Genomic DNA, 20,501 nt, shown 5'->3' on the forward strand with positions numbered 1-20,501 from the left:
CCTGTGTAATTGTTTTTGACAAATGAAGCACTTTCATTTCTAGCTCTTTGTTGAGTGTTATAAATATTGTTTATGCCTCTTCATGCCAACTGACAATACAGAAGACGAATGCTATTGGGTAGAATCAGAATTACCAAACATAGAATAGGCCTATGAATCCAACTGCTTTATTTGCAAACTGTTGTTTCACCTATACACAAAGTGTGCACTATAATTTTGAATGATGAATGTTAGTTACTGTCCAAGACCATAACGTAGTAAATATAAAATTATTTTTTCCACCCAGACAGAAGTTTTTAATGACTACTCTACTTGTTAAACCCTCAGATTAAGCAAAAGAAAAATTAATAAACCAAATGGTCCACATACATCCCCAAATAACCTGAAAAATTTTACCATTTCTGTTTTGGCAGAATTATTACAGTGAAACTTCGGTTAACGAGCTTAAATTCGCTCCACCAATGTGCTCGTTATTCAAATCAAACTTCCCCATACAAAATAATAGAAACTTGGATAATTTGTTCAACAATTATTCATTCACATAAAAATGACTAATGAAAACGGCATTCAATCAATAATTAAACACAATAATAAAATATACATAATATAAATAATGCCATAAATAAACATACAATACGATAATGTTTACAAACATTACTGACTATTAACTTACTCTAAACGATGAGAGAGAGAGAGAGAGAGAAGGACTATTGTTTAGGACAATTTACAGACTCCTTGTTGTTTGCAAACTTATTTTTTTGCATGCCTTTCAAAACGAGCCTTATCCACTGACACTTGCTTTTGCCTCCTTTTTAGGATTGCTAGGAAATGAAAAGTTGCAGTGTTCATTGGACAGATTCTTTGCTTGTATATTGCTACAGCTTTATTTGGGTGGTTCTTTTCAACAGAGTTTTGCACAGATTCCCACATTCTACACATCTCTCTAATCTCATTTTGTGTGAGGGACATATCCTTACTTATCTCTTTCTCAGATGAGGTACCATCCATAAACTCTTGTGGGTGCATGCAAAAGAGATCCCTCACTTCATCTATCGTCAACTCCTAGACATTTTTCACCACTAGTTCTTGAATGCCATCCTCATGCACACCCAGCCCATGGTCTTCCCCAATCACACAATCTCTTCGGCAAGTAGTGGCTCCTGTTCATGAGCTAGCCCTTCAAAGTCACGTTCAATAATTCAATCAACCCACAGTTTTCTTCAAGCAAAATTTGAAAAAAAAACAAAAAAAACTACAAGCTCATGCACACATGGCTACAATGCTACATCCAGTTTCGTATCATAATTATTCACACTCTCACGTGTGTTATTTTCCTACTGAGGCACGCTTACCGGAGACTTTAGAGGAGAATATTATCCACAATTCCATAACACATGTGTGGGCGGAAGCAAAAAATCCTCAGCTCAGTTGTGATAATGTAAAAATAAATGAACAAAGTGCAAAATTTTTGCTTGTAATGTGAATTGCTTGTTTACCAAAGTTCTACTGTAATTGCAATCTACTACATTTGTATTATTTGGCAATATGTCGATGATTCCTTCCATCCTCAATTAAAACCAATTACATGAATTTCATTGATAAGATTTGGTAGAAAAGTAGAACAAAAACTAGAAAGTAGGACAAAAGTAGGACATTTTACCAAAAAGTAGGAAAAGTGGGAACTCTGAGTATGCTATGAACCAAAATGATAATGAGTTTCTGCATGACTGCAAAATAATAACAATGCAGCTATTCAAAGTAAGGAACATATTTTAGTAAAAGAAATCCTTTATAAACAATTACAAACACCACTACTACTGTTTAACCATACATTCACCTTGCGAACGTTCCTTTGGGAAATTCCAACAAGTTGGTACATGCAGGAACTAGTTTTTTGTGTGTGTGCGCGCGCGCGCGTGTGTGTGTGTATATATATATATACATATACACGTGACCCTAACCCATTTATGTCCAGTTGGACGTAGAGAAGCTCAACTGAAACAACAAGCGAGATGGACTGCATCCTATCTGATAAGAAGCATATGATCCAAAACTGCAGTGTTCTCAACAAATCAATACAGGAAGTGATAATCGACTAGTCAGATATAGAATAATACTTAACATTAGAATGGACAAATTAAAATGTATCAAAAGTACAAAAACTGTCATTGATACAGCAAATCTTCAAGAACATCAATATAAATTCCAGTTATAGCTGAAGAGAACCAATTTTATTTGTTATATAACACCACTGAAGATGAACAAAAATTTAACCACTACCCAAAAAAAAGTAGCAAAAGGAGTCAATGGAGAAAAAGAAATCTAACCGGGAAAGAAAATAACAGAATAAACAAAGAAACTGATGAAAGACCCGAGAGAATTTCAGATGAAGTAGAATGGCCCTAAATTGAAAGCGGAATATGCAGAGCTTTGTAAGACGGTATGGAAGCGGATTACAGAAGATGTCAGGAAGTTCAATTGCAATACTGTAAAGCAAGTACTGGAAGATAATAGGAGTTTAAAATCAGCAAAACGAAAACTGCGTGTTGGGAGAAAGGAAATTTTTGCACTAAAAATATGAGAGAAGGAACCATCACAAAAGATGGAAATGAAATTATTAGTATTGTTAAGAAATTTTATAATACTCTTTACAAACACGAAGAAAGGGATTGGAACAGATGAAAGAGAGCAGGGAGAAAAGAAAATGGGACAGAATTTGTGCACAAGTAGCACCTGTGCAGAAAGAAGTCTGCAAGGCTATAAGATGTATGAAAAAAGGGAAATGCCCAGGTGAAGATGGGATTTCAATAGACATTACTAAAGAAGCAGGAGAAGAATTTGCCGGTATGCCTTCATTGATTTTGGGAAAGCGTTTGACTCTGTCTTCACATCTGCTGTGAAATTAAATTATTAATTTGATTTTAAACTTGGGGTAGATTTTTGGGATAGAGAATATCATTAAGTAAATGTATGACAAAGCAATTGCAACAATTCATTTGGATAAAGGAAAAGTAAAAATTAGACTTGAGAAAGGAGTCAGGGTGATACTATCTCACCAAAACTCTGTTTCAAAACTGCCGTTTTAGAAGTATTCAGAAAACTGGATTGGGATGAGAAAGGAATTAAAATAAATGGAGAATTTTTCAACCATTTGCAGTTTACAGACGACATTGTTATCATTAGCAATAATCCAGATGAACTAGAAGAAATGATACAAAAACTGGCAAAGGCAAATATTCAGGTGGGTTTGAAAATGAATCGGCAAAAGACTACAGTTATGTTCAACTCCTTTGCTTTGAAAAGATCCTGCTCCAACACAGAGAGAGAAGTAGAAAGCTATTTATATGTGAAGGCAAAAAATTACCATGGAGAATGAATCATTAATGAAATAAACAGAAGAATATCAGGATCAGATGGATTTAACCAGTGTATGCTACCAGTACTGACTTACAGAGCTGAAACACGGACACTCACAAGCAAGATGATACAAAGACTACAGACAACACAAAGGAACATGAAAAGATACATGTTAGGCATCACAAGGAGACAGAAAATGAATCACTTGGATAAGAAGCCAGGACAACAGATGAACCACAAGTATTTTGGATTGGTACCCCTGTGGTGCTAAACGTCCGAGAAGGCATCCCCATGTAAGATGGATCAACGAGATCAGAAAAGTGGCTGAAATTAACTGGATGGCAAAAGCATCAGACAGAGTAAACTGGAAAAATTTAGAGGAAGCCTTCATCCAGCAGTGGATTGAAAATGGTTGATGATGATGAACCAATTCATGTTGTCAGAGCTATGCTTGTTTTGCATTATACTAGTAATGTAAGTATCGTGTTGAAGGTCTGCCTGTTTTCTGCACAGAGAGATTTTTCCTAGTGAAAGACCAGCTCACATTCACTCCTTGAAATTGAAAAACTGCAGAAAACAAACTTTAGTGACCACAACTGCGCCATAAATATGGTTCAAACCTGGATCCTCACAATGAGAGTCCAGCACAGTGGCAATTACAAATGATACATCAACTAAACTAAACAAGAGTTGTGCAGGCAGAGTATGTGATACCTACCTATGGGTGTCAAGCCAGAGCCCATTGGTTGGTGGGATTAGTGGGGGGAAATAGATAAGAGAGAGAGAGAGAGTTAGTTCTACCTTGATACCAGTAATGAATATACAAGAAGAGATCAGAAGAAGATATGATTCTTTCTTTATTTTTCTTTCAAGATCTGTTTCTGTTGAATGTTTGTACCTGAACTCCATCTGTCATTGTTGTATTGCTTTACTAAAAAGCATGATGGTCTCAGGCTCATCCACAGCCAGCAATGACTGTTGTCAATTAGACTGCCTGGGTGTAACAGATATAAAATTGAATACTGCAAAGTGACATTCAATACTTCCACAACAGGATGCATGCATGTTTATAAGCCAGCATCAATTATTGTAGATCCAGGACTGAACTAGGATTTTTGTGACGGGAAGCAAATATGATTTTGGCACTCAATCTAAAATTTTTTTGTTCTCGCCTAAAATTTGCTGCCCAGGGAGGTTGCCCCCCCCCCCCTCCAAGTTTGGGCCCCTGTATAGAACTACAGTGTTTATCAATTTAAATGAGGTTCCATTTTAACCCTTTAGGCAGTTTTATAAATTTCTCTGATCTGCATTATAACTGGAACAGTGGAAATAATCAAAAAAAAACCCTCTGTAAAAAAAATACTTTTTTCAAGAAGAAAACTTTTTTTGATTTTCCCAAATAAGAGGGTTTAAAGAAGCAAGATATTTCCTAATTGCTGCCAAGAGGGTTAAAAATGGTGATGTGAGGGTGCACTATGAGTTAAAACATTGTAACTTATGTGGAGTTATATTGGCCTATGACCTAGTGTACTCGACACCTTTGGTCTATACATCTCATGGGCTCAGAGGCATAGACAAAAAAGAAAAATGAGACTGGGAGCAGAGAAGAGGAACTATTTAATTTCGGAACACAATCATTCATTCATGACTCGCTCCTATTCTTCCTGTGTTTTGTAACAGGCATGAATGAATGAACTCTGCCAATGGACTTATCCCATTCTCCATGGTGGGATCTCTTCCAGCCCAGATGCACAGCATAGTCTGGAACACTTTATTATTAAGTCAAAAAGAAGAAAAAAATTACAAACATATGTACAAAAATATAACACTATATTTCCCCCAGACATCTTTTTTTTTGTAATCGACACAGGAGATAATTACTGTGTGTATGAAATTTTAATTTAAAATTATAGAGTAGATCACCATATATATACATATCAAATATTTTATTTGTATTCCTTAGCTATGGCAGCAAGTTTTTATCAAGTTGTTTAATGAATGAAGTTGTGTAAATGAATAGACTTGATTTCATTCATCTAATCACTCTCATTAGGCAATTTACTCTTGTTGTAGTCTTCAAATTAGAATTAGTCCTTTTTTGGGCAGTAGGATTTCATTTTCTGCAGTGTAATTTAAAATGCTGCTTAAACTTTATTTACTTCCCCCATGATCATGTTTTTGTTTCATGTTTATTAAACTTAAGGTATTAAATATTTAACAAAGAATAACTGACAAAAAATAGGTATAAAAAACCAATCAGACAAACCTCTGTGCTTCTGGAGATGAACTAGAGGTATGCAAACGTTTGCATTTCATACCCAAGTTGATCATAAATTTCTCACTGGACACTGACGGGCTTGAAACATTTTTTCTAGGACATGCTGTGAGGCGAGCTATCCTAGCTTCTGAATAATCAGAAATGGGAAATATATATATCCACATATTTTAGTAACAATATTAGTCAAGCCAAGTTAGACAAGGCATCACTTCACTAACGCAGTGATATAAACTTTAATAAACGTTACCACGACTTTGATCTTGACTAGAAATCTTCTTTTTGGCATCTGCAGTATGTGGCGCCTTGCCTTTCAAGCTACATAAAATAATAATAATAAATAGAGGGGTATTGTCTATGGAATATGCACTCTATTTACAAACATATATAAATGAAACTAAAAGAAAAATAACACAGAAATTATGATATGTTGTTTACTTTAGTCCGCCAGCTGTATTTCCAAGTAAATTCTTCTTCAAATAATTGTTCTTATGCTGCTTACTAACAGCAACCACATATTTTCTTAACCAGGTTCGAATGCTTCCAAGAGATCTGAGTGATGAATGAGGTACACGTGATTGAAGATTTTGGGAAGTGGCATCCAAGATAGAGACCAGAAGAGCTTCCCCAACCTAACAGTAAAGAAAACGAAGAAACTTTACTAACATAATTTCAATAAAATTTCATGCAAATCAATATTAATAAATAATTTAACATTTGGAAAATTGCACAATTTTTTCAGTTTTCTTTTGCATTTGTTTCAAAATGTTTGATTTAAAAATCATATGTATTATGCACGATATTCAAGTACAATAATGTTTTACTCTTTATTTTTATTCTGATACTTACTTTAGAAAATATTTCTGGTGTGAAAATTACAGATGATTTCCCAGCATTATGTCTTGATGAAGATGGTTCTCCGCTTCCTTGGAAATTGAAGTTTGGTCCTGTATTGTAATTGCATTCTAGAGTATAGCTGTTGGAGACAAAAGAAAAATATTATACAGTGAAAATCCATCATATTGCTGGTGTCAGGAGATATAACTTAATCCCCTTCCTCCCTGATAGTATAACAGGGCATACGAATTGGATTTCATAAAATAATGGGGATAAAATAGTGTTTACATTACATCTGATTCCATTTCCTGCACCAGAGACTTCGTATCCTACTAGGTCTACAGCCCTTTTTTGCAAAGAACAAATAAAAAAAACCTATAATCATTTTGGCAGTCCCCAGGGGGTTATCAATTTCCATTGTCTGTGCAGTCACATGTGGATATAGCGATGGCTTTGCATCCTGAAGGGGAAGGGTTAGATTTCTGTGCCACAAAGCATGAATGCAAAAAGGCTTTCCAGTTAAAAAAAAAAGTTTCGCCACAACCACAAATAGTTCAGCAACATTCACATCTAATTTAGACGATCTGGGGAGAAACAAAATATTAGTACTGTCTTACAGTACAAAAACTTTAGTTGTATGAAGTTTACACACTTTATAGAGGGGAGATTTTCTTACTTTTCATATTCACATCTTTGGGAATGAGAATAAAAATTTTAATTATTTTTAGGTACTCTTGTCAGATTTTGAAACTGTTTAGAGGCATCTTAAAACTTCTACGACACTCTAAAAATTTTAATTATTTTTAGGTACTCTTGTCAGATTTTGAAGCTGTTCAGAAGCATCTTAAAACTTCTACGACACTCTATTTGGGAATCCATGCAATGCCTTGGCATTGCCTACTTCATAGTATAACAGAGTATAACACCAGTAAAAATCATAGTATAACAGAGTATAACACCAGTAAAAATCATAGTATAACAGAGTATAACACCAGTAAAAATCATAGTATAACAGAGTATAACACCAGTAAAAATCATAGTATAACAGAGTATAACACCAGTAAAAATCATAGTATAACAGAGTATAACACCAGTAAAAATCATAGTATAACAGAGTATAACACCAGTAAAAATCATAGTATAACAGAGTATAACACCAGTAAAAATCATAGTATAACAGAGTATAACACCAGTAAAAAAAACCATAGTATAGCACCAGGGGATCTTTAACTTTTTCCACTCGTGGTGACCCTTACCCTAATCAATGCTTATCCGCGGCTCCTCAGAGCAGTTTAACAAAGGATTTATTTGAAAAACTTTTTTGAGAGAAAAGTTGGTGGCACAGTTTGAGAACCCCTTGCTTACACAATAAACAAAACAATTGTACAAATGTCATTTGAACTTTTACTGAACTAGTCCTCTGACCCCAAACAATATGCTTTAAAAAAAACCAAAAAAATTTTTTTTCTCATTTATGAACTTAAAATTTTATGAACAAATTGTACAAATCTGTATAAGTTCGTGAAAAAAGAACTTCGACTGTATATGGATATTAATAGCTTTCGTTACTAAAAAAACGAGGAAAATTTAAAGAATAAATAAACCTGATTAATTGATGAGAAAGGAAAAACAAACCTGCGTATAACTCCAGTGAAAGTATGCAATGAAACTCTGCCGCTGCCTTCTTTACTTTGGCCATCTCTCTTGCTGCCTGAACACATATTCTCAGCTGAGAAGTTACAGGCCGAAAAGTCAAAGTATGGACAATTTATTGACATCAGCTTAGCTAACAACATACATTCGACCTAAAATGCATCAAAAATCTTAATTAAAATAAGCTAAAGTTTGCCAAATTTAACAAAATTTATTTGATTTAATCAAAATTTGTGAAGAACAAGCCCTAGCATTGTTCTCGGGGGGGGGGGGAGGCAGCCTAGCTTAGGTCCTCACTCCAGGGGCAAAAAGAAACATGTCAAATTTTCTGACTCATAAGAAGAGGGAGGGAGACTAATTCTTATTTGTCAAAAAAACCCAAGTTATTTTATTTTCTTGAATACCCCCCCCCCCCCCGATAGTGTGCAGATTGCAGTCATGAGACAAGTGTAATCAGCTCACCAAGATAATGTGGCTTGTTTGGTGATAGGAAGATAACTTGTTTTAGTCCTGTATTGTACGTTTTAGCTGCCAATGTGTGGTGAATACTATGCTGTAGACAAAGACAAAGCAGTTGTTGGCAAAAAAAGTGAATTTTTTTCATTTTTGAATTCATGACTAAGGTAACCTAAGAATATGGTTATTGATGATGATGAATGTTATTGTTCTAGGACAGGGGTTCTCAAACTGCGCATCGTAGCAGCCCAACAAAGCTCTTTCAAAGAGATTCTTTATTAAACTGCCCTGGGGAGCTGTGGATAAGCGTTGATTAGGGCAAGGGGGTGCCGCGAGTGGAAGAAGTTTGAGAACTCCTGTTCTAAGAGATATTATAACTACAATCGACGCTTGATTTTACAAACCTCCAATTTACAAATGCGCTACATTTTTACAAACTGGTTGTCTATCCTGGACAGCATTCCACATAGAGCTGTTAAAATAAACTCTATTTTATGAACTCTTATTTTTATCAACTCACTATTTTACGAACTTGTTTTTCTTCTGCTATTTTTTTTAAATATTTTATTCTTCCAGCCACCTCTGAGTTCATTGAGCGACCAAAAGTAAACACCAATTCGGGCGTTCTATGTGTCTTAAGAGAAAACAGATAGGGGGAGGTAGGAAGTTCACCAACTGACCGGATTGATTTATCAGTTGACCTGCTTGAAGGACACCTTAGTTCCTTGGGGTCACAGAGTGAATGTTCCGAATCTATGTATTCATATGTTTTTTTTGTTTCTGTTCTTTTTTGTTTCTATACCCGTATTTTCTGTTTTTGTCTTTTATACCAGATTGTATTTATAGTGTTACTGTCAAATAAAAAAAAAATAGTCATCCCCAACATGAAAATCCACATTTGTATGACACATTAGCTTATTGATAAGGCGATTTCCGATTCAGGAGTCGATCTAACTCTATTTCCACCAACTATTGTTTGTCTACTTTCTTCTTTGCAATTTCAACAAAAGAGAAAAGATTGTGCTTGGCAGTAGATGAAAAAAAAAGATTTTAAAAGAAATTAATGTGCAAACTCTTACTAAGATAGAAATTGTCAAACTTATGGATTCCACAAAGTACATCAAATACTCTAATCAAACATCAAAGAAAGATTGTTTCTGTAGCAAGTGGATCCAGCGACGTCCAACCATCTTGAAAATCTTTCAGAAAATCAAGATTTATGAGCCTAAAAAGGCACTTGTTGCTTTTCTAAACAAACGAGAGGTGAAAATTCCAATCAACAGAAACATTTGAAACAAGCAAAATTATTTGCCTCAAAGTTAAACTTGGATGATTTGATCAGATTGATGGTGATAGAAATTCAATAAACGACACGGCCTGACATTTAGGATACTATGTGAGAAAGTGCAGCTGTAGATACAAATGCTGCCAGTGAATGGAAAATGGGAAGCCGTATGAAATCTATTCCTGAAACCATCGCAAAATGTTACGATGAAGCAAAGAAAAATAAGGGATTTTTTAAATCCTTACATAATCGTGAGTAACTAACTCATTTTTTATCTCCACATTTTTTTCGTCTCTCCCATTTATGAATTAATTATCCAGTCTGTGTGGATTCGTAAAAAGAGCATTGACTGCACATAACTTCCTAAAGTGTGTTCCCTTCTCCCTCTAACCTCACAAGAGCCATATAGGAGGGGAAACCCCCCCCCCCCCTTCTGTATGGCCAAATTAAAAACCTTACAAACTGAATTTATTTTCCCTCATACACTTAGCGTAATTCTGAATAAAGGCAGGCACGGATCTATGGGGGGAGGGAGGGGCCAAGAGAAATGTGTGAATATGATATTACATTCAATAAATCCATTGAAAATTATTTGTATCAATGCTTTTGATTAAATAATAAATTCAAGTAAACTTTGACCAAAAAAATAGAACTGGGGTATTTTTTTAAGAAGTCGGAACAAAGAAAAGACAGTGACTGTCCTAGAAAATATAGGGCAATGTGTCTATTCACAGTGTAAAAAAATCACCCCTCCAAATAGCGAGCTCTAGATCCATCCTTGAATAAAGGCAAGATATTACAAACGGATCCCAACAGCCTTGTAAAAACTACTTAAGCGCAAGTTATCTATCTTTCCATTCACGATAAGAAAAGGTATACTTGAAGGATTTACCTTTTGTTCAATATCAGGAAAAAAATTTCCATATATAAAGCAGCCTCTCTTGCATGCATGGCCATGCAGATCAAAGTAATAAGCGATGCCACTCATATCTGGACTTAGGTAAGGTGGTCGAGTTGCAGTTGTTAATGAACTCTGCTCTGGTTCATGAGTAACTGACATTTCTTCATCGGCATCACTGGCTTCTAATTCACTACTGGACTTGAAATCCTTGAAATCAACAGATAACTGAAAAAGAAAATGAAAAGTCCAGGCAATTAATATACAGAAGAAAGCTTTTGCAGAGTGAAAAAAAAATCTGAATATAAAATTACAATTTTGCTTGAATCCAAAAGCAATAATACATCAGTTATTGTACAACAACTTCTAACTTGTGGCAGGTGGCACCACATACTAGAAACATTTAACATACAGTATTTACTCACACATAGGACAAGGTTTTCAATTTTCACTGCTCCAAAAACCCAGGTCATCCTACATGTGCAAGCGGAGGATTTATTGCTTTTCATAATTTCTTTCAAGATCACGTTTGGAAACTGTACACAGGCATGGAAGAGTATACCCCCAGAGCTGATATTAAAGTAATTCAAGAAATTCTGCATTTCAAATGCACTGGACCAGGGGTGGCCAATTTTGAGGACCAACACAATGACCAGCTGCAGCGTCATGGGCAGCATCACAGGAGCACCACTCCAGAGTATAAGCCACACCCGGGAAACCTGCAGATTTGTATACCCCAAAAGTAATACAAGCAATTTAGTCATTTAACTTTTACCAAGGGCTTTGTGATCCTCTTCCTCTTCATAAACTTCTCACTTATCTGGTTGCGTTCTCAGATAGATGCAATGCATCAAAAATCTGTTTCTACTGCTAATTATTTCATTCAATACATTCATAGTTTGAATTTTACAGGCAAAACCAGATGTGTGATATATGTATTATTTTTATGTGAGCAGGGGCATCAGAAAGTTTCGAACCAGTTTGTCTTAAGCTTTATGTAGGAAATTTTGATTTTTGAATCAATTCGGGGGGGTTGCTCAGACTTGTGCTACATCACTGTGGTTGCTTGAGCACCCACAACACCCTCGGCCACGATGCCATAGTACATGAGCTACCTTCTTTAAAAAAAATAATACCAGTGATTCGGTTTGAAGAAGTGCCAGTCTGGTGCAACAAGGAAAGTCACCAACCTGCCATGTCAAAATTCAGTGATGAATGCTTCTATTTTTGGAAATAATTGTGTCCCTCTCTGGAAAAGCCTTGGTCAACTGTACAATATCAACTTGCTATTGAATATGACACATTTTTGTCCAGAGTCTGCGTAATTTAGCCGGTTGGAGTTTCGAGGTGCCATCGTGAGTTGGCGTCCACAACAAAAAAAAGTTTCAGCACTGTGAGCAGAACATCAAATATGCATTCATATACAACAGGCAACTTGCTCAATGAGAAGGAGAAAAAAATAATAGGAAAAAATTACTATAACAAACTTTATGAGCAATTTGTGTGAAAAAAAGCAGTATGGGAGAAATATAGAAAATTATTTCCAGTCACTAGAAATAATGAATCAGGAAGTCTGCGCAGTTGGAACCAATAGCTCAAATAAGGACCACAAATTTGATTTGATACACAATATTTTTGTGTTGTCTGGGGCTGCATAAAATCACCTTTCGTGCCACATGCCCCAGGCCAGGTGTTGGCTAACCAAGCACTATACGAATCAGAAGATGATGCTTTGTGGAGTGGAAGTTAAAAAAAGGAGAGTTTTAGTGAAGCTTCAGAAAAAGAGTTCGAGTAGACCGAAATTTCCCTAAAAATTTTTTTCCATCTCGCCCTTCCCCTTTAGTTTTTAGTTTCTAGCGCCCCCCCCCCCCAGACATGGGCGGAGATACGGGCCATCCCCCCAGTGCCAATGACGGAGCCTGTATATGCATATACATGAATTAGCATCATCATGCCTCCCCTGCTTCCATTATTGTTCCCTCCTAGCCTTTTATGTCTATGTCTGCCTATGCCCCAAGAGGCACCATTGACCACCAGAGTAGATGAAAGATGATAGTGTTAAGTAAACATGGTTCTTAGCCTTAATAAAAATAGTTTTCTTTATTGCGGTCATGTGGGCATCATGTTGGACTGTTGTTCTGAGAATCCAGGTTCGAACCCCATTACCGGCACCGTGGTGGTCGACTGAAGTTGATTTTCCACAGTTTACCAGCTTTGAGGCACGAATGCGAGCTGGTCTCCCACTTGAAAAAGTCTCTCTGCAGAAAGCAAGCAGACCTACAACACAATACTGACAACATGAGAATTCAAACATTTCCATCTTTACTTCAGAAAATGGTAGACAGATGGCAGCACAAACACGAAACAAAAAAACTCAACAACATAAATACGTTAGGGCCACATGTACACTCACAACAGACATTTTCCCTCTCCACCATGTGCCGATTCGTTAGAAATTCTGTAAAGGAATGTGTACGAGGTGCATGTACAGTTAAGTAATAGTAGTTTTCCTAATTTTGATTGCTAAAATCATCTCATTCTATATGTGAGTAATACGGTACATAATCTTTTTTGTTATTACCTGACTTTCATATGATGGTGATACTGGTTCTTTAGAAGACTCATTACTGAATCCACTGAAACTACTTGAATAAGTTTTTGAGCGTAATTCGTAGGGCGATTTACTGCTTAGGTTTCCAGTGAGATTTGCAAGCAAATATTCAAGAGGTGTTCTTGCAGGTTGTGGATGGTTGCTTGGAACTGGCAAGTATAAATCAGAAGAAGACAGTCCCTTGTGAAGCAAATCAACTGACACAGCTGCGTTTGACTGCTGATAGAGACCAGGAAAATCGTCAGATGACTCTACTGAGTGTTGAACCGATGACAAACTGTATGCAGAGGACATAACTTTCTTCATCACAGGTATCTTTATCAAATCAGAATGAACAGTAGAACTATATACAAGATTATGGTCTTTTGTGCTTGAAGCATATCGAGTTTCTGGAGTGAAAGCCATATGATCACAGCTACTCTGTCCAAGCCTACTAAATACAGGCACATCTTTACTTTTTCCTGATTCTGAAATCGATAATGATGAATAGAATGTATGGTAATGAAGCAGTAATGCCCGAGAGGCATACACTGATGGATGGAGCTCTGGACTTGCTATGAGATACATGCGGTTCAGATTTATTCCCCGAGAGTCTGTTCGAAAGTGGCCTCGGTAAACGCCATCAGGATTTAGCATTGGTATAAGCTTGAATACATATAGATGCCGCAGTCGGATAGCTCGCGGATCACTTGGACGAAGAAGACTTTTCAAAAACCCATTGAAAACAAAGCTTGATGGTGTTTCACCGGGGTGGACTCGACTGCTTACAAAGATCACCTATACAATGAAGACGATAGAGACAAGATTTAATAATGATACAGAGTGTTCCATTGGGTATGCAGCATCAGATTTATGCAGATTCTGATAGAAAACAACCTTTTGTTATTTAAAATAAGAAAGTGGGGGTGAGAGTGTTTTTGAAAAAAAAATATAGCAACATATGTGTAGATTATCAGTCATAATTTGACTATTGTACCGTCAAGCCCAGACAAAACAAAGTGGCACGAGAACGTGAAAAACATTCGCAATATCTGATATTTGTTATCCTTAATACACAATATACACAATAAATACTCAAGTTTATAGAGAGGAATATACTTGAAGCAGCTTTCTAAACCTATGGTCCGTGATGATGTGGCAAATGGTACTTACACACACTTACACTGGTGTAAGAAATTAAGAGAATTTGTAGACTTGGTCGATTATCTCTAGAATTACTGTACCGATTTTAATGAAATTTGATATGTAATACATTGATACAATACAATACAAAACACATAACCATTAAATAATTGCAATACACACGCATGATCGTGCGTAACACTCGTTGGAGTAGGAAGGTATGAAACAGCGGTTGCAGAATAAACAAAAAAATGGGTTAATAGGGGGTATGGTCCCCTCTTACAGATATACAGGTCTCGCAGCGTGATTTCATACTTGAAATAAGGCAGTTTATCATTTCCTGTGGCAATTGGTTCCACTCGTTCAGCAATGCTGTTTTCATTCCCTGGATGGTTCCCGGAGGGGGGTTGCGAGTTGCAATTGCCCTCCCCAGAGCGTCCCAGACATGCTCTATAGGGTTAAGGTTTGGAGATCTGGCTGGCCAATCCATCCAGCGAATATCCTCACTCTCTAGAAAATCGTCGAGCAGAAGAGCTCTATGTGGCCTCGCGTTATCGTCCATTAAAATGAACTCAGGGCCAACTGCACCCCTGAAAAGGCGAACATAGGGCTCCAAGACCTCATCCCTACACCTCACACCAGTCACAGTGCCTCTTTCAAAGACATGGAGAGGTGTGCGGCCATCCAACATGATGCCTGCCCAGACCATTAAACCACCTCCGCCATAATGGTCGATTTCGTGGACATTGGAGGGTAGGTAGCGGGTCCCTGGTTCTCTCCATATGAACGTATGGCGAGAATCGGTGCTTAGGCTGAACCGGGACTCATCAGTGAAGAGAACGGTCGCCCATTGATCCATACTCCAATCTCTATGCTCTCTGCACCATGATAAACGGATTCTCCTGTCCGTAGAAGTGAGTGGGACGCAAACAGCAGGTGTTCTTGCAAACAACCCTCTCTCATGAAGTCTTTTGGAAACAGTCACCCTTGATACACGGGTTTCTGTGGCTGCATACAAGTCACGAGAGAGCTGAGAAGCTGTAGCACTCCTGTTACGCCTCGCTATAATCGACAAATGGCGATCTTCTCTAGCCGTCGTGGCTCTTGGACGACCTTGCCCAGGCTTTCTCTCGATGGATCCGGTATTCTACTTCACCAAACACCAACTCTGGCTATATCGCTATATTGCAATTTACTGTCATAAGTGAGATGGGTTGGAAGTGAAGGCGCTGTCTATCGGTGGTCGCCCCGAGTTCGTTAGGAAAAATATCTTATCTATATCCTCCGTTGGGTTCGAACCCAGGACCCAGACAACAACCTTCACGATGGTAGACGAGCATCTTACTACCATGCCACTCGGGCACTGGATCCGGTATCCTGGAACTGTTTCCATAAGTTACACACGACGCTGGGCGTTGAATTGAACTCTCTACAAATCTGGACTTGAGATTGGCCTGCTTCTAGCCTCCCCACAATTCGCCATCTCATTCCATCATCTAAATGCTGGTGGTTACTCATTTTTATTGTTACAATTTGAAATTAACCGAGTGCTGCAAAATAACACCAAGAAATTCGCTGAGGTGTGCTAGCGAACGAAATGAGTCTTAACTTACGCGCGCTTATAAAGCCTGTTTCTTTACTGGCTCCGCCTACACACACGTGTACGCTTACGTATTTGACGTACAAGATTTGCATTTTTGTCTAGAAGCAGTGGTTTTACATTCAGTTCAGTTCTTTTCATTAAATTCGATAAAATATGCAAATTCTCTTAATTTATTTCACCAATGTATGTCACAAATATTAACTATATTTACGGGGGTTCAAATAACATATTAGACCCATATATTAAAATCAGTTCTCAAAGCGAGACTCGCAGCTTCTGAAAGTGTGGCCAACCTATGTCAAAAGCAAGCATAGGCGGAGATAGACTTAGAAGTCTGGGGGGGGGAGGGGGGCAAGGCCATTATTGCTGAAGGGGCACGATGATGATGATGTCAAATCATATATATACACATATACACTGCTCAAAACAATTAGGGGAGCACATGGTTTTAACAAAATTACGCAAAGATGTATACCGATAAGTATATTCCGAGTGATATGCAGGTCCGTACGTCCACCTATGCTGATTCCACCCCATACCATCCAACCAGCTCGTCTGTATTGTGACCTTTCACGAACGAATGCGGGATTATTTCGAGTGGCCCTGTCCCTCCATACCAGAACACGTCGGGTGTCACACTCCAGACTGAATCGGGACTCGTCTGTAAACAGCAATTGGCTCCAATCATGTTACTCCCAATCTCGATGCCCCCCCCCCCCCAGACTTCTAAGTCTATCTCCGCCTATGCTTGCTTTTGACATAGGTTGGCCACACTTTCAGAAGCTGCGAGTCTCGCTTTGAGAACTGATTTTAATATATGGGTCTAATATGTTATTTGAACCCCCGTAAATATAGTTAATATTTGTGACATACATTGGTGAAATAAATTAAGAGAATTTGCATATTTTATCGAATTTAATGAAAAGAACTGAACTGAATGTAAAACCACTGCTTCTAGACAAAAATGCAAATCTTGTACGTCAAATACGTAAGCGTACACGTGTGTGTAGGCGGAGCCAGTAAAGAAACAGGCTTTATAAGCGCGCGTAAGTTAAGACTCATTTCGTTCGCTAGCACACCTCAGCGAATTTCTTGGTGTTATTTTGCAGCACTCGGTTAATTTGAAATTGTAACAATAAAAATGAGTAACCACCAGCATTTAGATGATGGAATGAGATGGCGAATTGTGGGGAGGCTAGAAGCAGGCCAATCTCAAGTCCAGATTTGTAGAGAGTTCAATTCAACGCCCAGCGTCGTGTGTAACTTATGGAAACAGTTCCAGGATACCGGATCCAGTGATCCAGCGACCTCATGTCATCCCTTATGCTGGAGCCATTGGAGATTCCTTTGTTTTCCAGGATGATAATGCCCGACCGCATAGAGCTCGTCTGGTGGAGAACATGCTTGAAGCTGAAACAATACAGCATATGGAATGGCCAGCGTGCTCTCCTGACCTGTCCTGGCGACGCATTGCTGCGCGACCAAGGCCGCCTGTTACTGTCCGAGACTTGCAGATTGCACTTCTTGAGGAGTGGAACAGTATTCCCCAAAGTCTGATCGATAACCTCATCGCATCCATGGCAAACAGGTGTGCAGCAGTCTTAGCTGTTCGAAGAGACCACACGCCCTATTAAAACTCATGCATCATGTCTAAACAGTACTTTTTTTTATCGTTTACATGTAACCAAATTGTTGCCCTAAATCAGCTTTTCATGTTTTTTCCATATTTTCAAAGAATTAAAGCTTAATTCCAAATTTTTTTACATCTTTTTTCTGTATTGCGCATTGATACGCATGTACTATCCATTGTATGCCAATACGTGGCTGTCTCGCACGGTTTTCTTCACTTTTTTGCTTGCTCCCCTAATTGTTTTGAGCAGTGTACATTAGATCTGCCCACTCCACTTTTGACGCTAGGGGGCAATGCCCCTGTATCTCCGCCCATGGAGGCAAGCAGTTGATATTGGTGTGTTTGTTCAGGACTTCGAAGTGGGTCTGGATTAGAGTATTCAAAGGCACCAGTGGTCACAAAGGTTCAAGAACCATTGCTGTAAGTGGTTAGTCAAACTGTTAAGACCTAACAACATAAACTAAACCATAGATATGCCAATCTCATCTTTATTTGAGTGATTCTAATGAGAATGAGCAGAACCAGAGTTATCTATAGCCATAGATGGTGCTGACACAACACGCCTATAGCCTTTCTCGGAACAGCACAGCAGTATTTTACACTCAGACTTTGTTTCTGAAAAAGAACTCTTGATCTTATAGAACTTAATCCTATGAACAAAATTTCATTCTTGCCAAAAAAACTTCCATCTGATATTCATAAATATTTGTTATTAGCAATATTTTCAACATTATTTTGGTTTTGCAAGTTTCACTCAGACAGAAAAAAATTCATTACAACCAATACTTTGCAATATCTGATTTCATTATTAGTAGGCTCGACTGTATTATATTCTTATATTCAGAGCAGAGCCTCCCTCAGGAGTGGCAGGTGTGGAAGTACCCATCTCTGCACTTAGTAAGGCCTTGAACTCTTGGTAATGGAAATAAATATGGTTTTTTTTTCCAGAATAATATTTTACATAATGGTAATTAATAGCTAAATAAAATGTGTTTTATTATTATGCGAGTAATTTTAAAAACACCTGGTTTGATCCCCCACTGTGATCCCTGTGTCCCTCGCAATGCAACACCATAACGATGCCCACACAGCAGTGTAAGGTTATAAACCAAATATAATGGAAACCTGTGTATAATGATAAACCTGCCCATAACAATATTTTTTTTGGTCCTGGCAGAATTCTTATTCAATAAGAATTACGCATATGCTCAAACTGTCTATAACAATATTTTTTCAAGGTCCCTACAGTATCATTATAGACGGGTTTCACTGTATCATGAAGCCAACTCACTTTTTTGCCACAAAAGACATGGCATCTTGGTTTTAGATGATCAGGAAATAGATGAGGCAATCTTTCTTCCCTTTCTTTTGTCAGACCTTTGCAAGATGTTACTGTCAAGAGATCTATTCTTCGACCATCTAGAGAGTAGCACAGCAATTCTCTGCAGTAATACACAGAGTCCTCTGGAGGTACACTATAACTGAGATTTCAAAGAAAATTGAACCTGCATTACTTGTCAGATTTCAATGATAAGACATGTTAAAGAGCTAAAAGGAACGAAAATTAAAATGATAAAAATCATGTAAGAAAATACAGTGCACGCAGTTTAATGTGATCGCACTGAGACGTGGGGTTTTCGATATCAATAACCAATTGACAACTATATTCTAAAAAGTAGTTACTAATAAGATGACCATATGGTATGTTTTTAAACAAAACACCATAATAGGAAGAGATTTTTTTCTTAAATTCTGACTTCCAATTGATCTAAAGTACCGCAGATTAATTGACACTGTTATGATGGTTTGGAAGATTGAAAAATTACATAGAATTCTGAAACTTATTTTAATAATTCTGAAAATTTGAATGGCTGCAAAATATTCAATTGCGCTGCTGCATTCTGCTGACTCATTTTCGAAAACCTATCACACTCCTCAAAAACATGATTTTTTTTCACTGGATGTGATATTACTTCCTATCTATGGGAATCTATCTGGACCTTTGACCTTTGAAGACCGGACACACCCCAGAGCACCAATTATTAACATATAGCTAAAATGTCATTACAACTGAGGTCATTATAACCGAGTTTGATGTATGCAAGAGAAAACTTTGGATGGAAAACCAAAAATTATATAACAAACTGAAATCCTGATAACTGGTTCATTCTGTACTAGTGCAAATGATAACAATAGACGAATGTTCCAATAAGCGCTGTCTACTGTATTTTTAAACAGAAATTTTTAAAACAACTAAAAGAGCTAAACATGAGAAATGAGTAATTTGTCATTTCTAAATCAGTCTTAATTTTTTGTCTTTTCAATTTAACTCTTTTGTCACATGCACAAGATCTTCACTAATGTTTTTGTCTTCCTCAAGACCTTTAAAACCGTTTACAGATCTATTGAGTACATTTTTCTAAATACTTTTCATGCACTTCATTTTATCCAAATGCTATCTTGACAATAACATGATATACATTATACCCTTTCCATAATGTTGGTTTATTTTCTTTAGCTGCTGCAACCATTCTAGATATTATACTTTTGAAATTTTTACTTAGATGAAATAATTAACATAATTACATTTACCTACTTTACATAATTAGTACAACATAACAATTTCTACTTGATTAGTGTAACATGCATAATATGATGTGAATTGCATGCATAATACATAAATAAATTTTACCTCATTGTTGCAATCAAGGACACATCTGAAGAATGAGGACAGGTGGGTTTGGTTAAGGAGTTTTTTGGCAAATACAGATAAG

The 20,501-nt window shown here is 37.2% G+C and overlaps 1 protein-coding gene across 1 annotated transcript in view; it reads right to left on the reverse strand.

The window, feature by feature from the left end:
• Window positions 1-20,501, reverse strand: part of LOC149089049 (cytosolic carboxypeptidase-like protein 5) — a 39,322-nt gene that overhangs the window by 13,523 nt on the left and 5,298 nt on the right. Inside the window, exons 5-12 of the mRNA XM_089236915.1 lie at window positions 19,019-19,208; window positions 13,343-14,149; window positions 10,756-10,989; window positions 8,105-8,274; window positions 6,482-6,608; window positions 6,071-6,264; window positions 5,883-5,950; window positions 5,624-5,762 (exon numbers count right to left, since the gene is read on the reverse strand). Of these exons, the coding sequence (XP_089093041.1) occupies window positions 5,624-5,762; window positions 5,883-5,950; window positions 6,071-6,264; window positions 6,482-6,608; window positions 8,105-8,274; window positions 10,756-10,989; window positions 13,343-14,149; window positions 19,019-19,208 (1,929 nt within the window). The remainder of the gene's footprint in view (window positions 1-5,623; window positions 5,763-5,882; window positions 5,951-6,070; window positions 6,265-6,481; window positions 6,609-8,104; window positions 8,275-10,755; window positions 10,990-13,342; window positions 14,150-19,018; window positions 19,209-20,501) is intronic.

The sequence above is a fragment of the Pholcus phalangioides genome, unplaced genomic scaffold (assembly GCF_987345545.1).
Source record: "Pholcus phalangioides strain wild (caught in Gottingen) unplaced genomic scaffold, Ppha-v1.0 ptg000002l_1, whole genome shotgun sequence".
In the NCBI taxonomy this organism is placed as follows: domain Eukaryota; kingdom Metazoa; phylum Arthropoda; class Arachnida; order Araneae; family Pholcidae; genus Pholcus; species Pholcus phalangioides.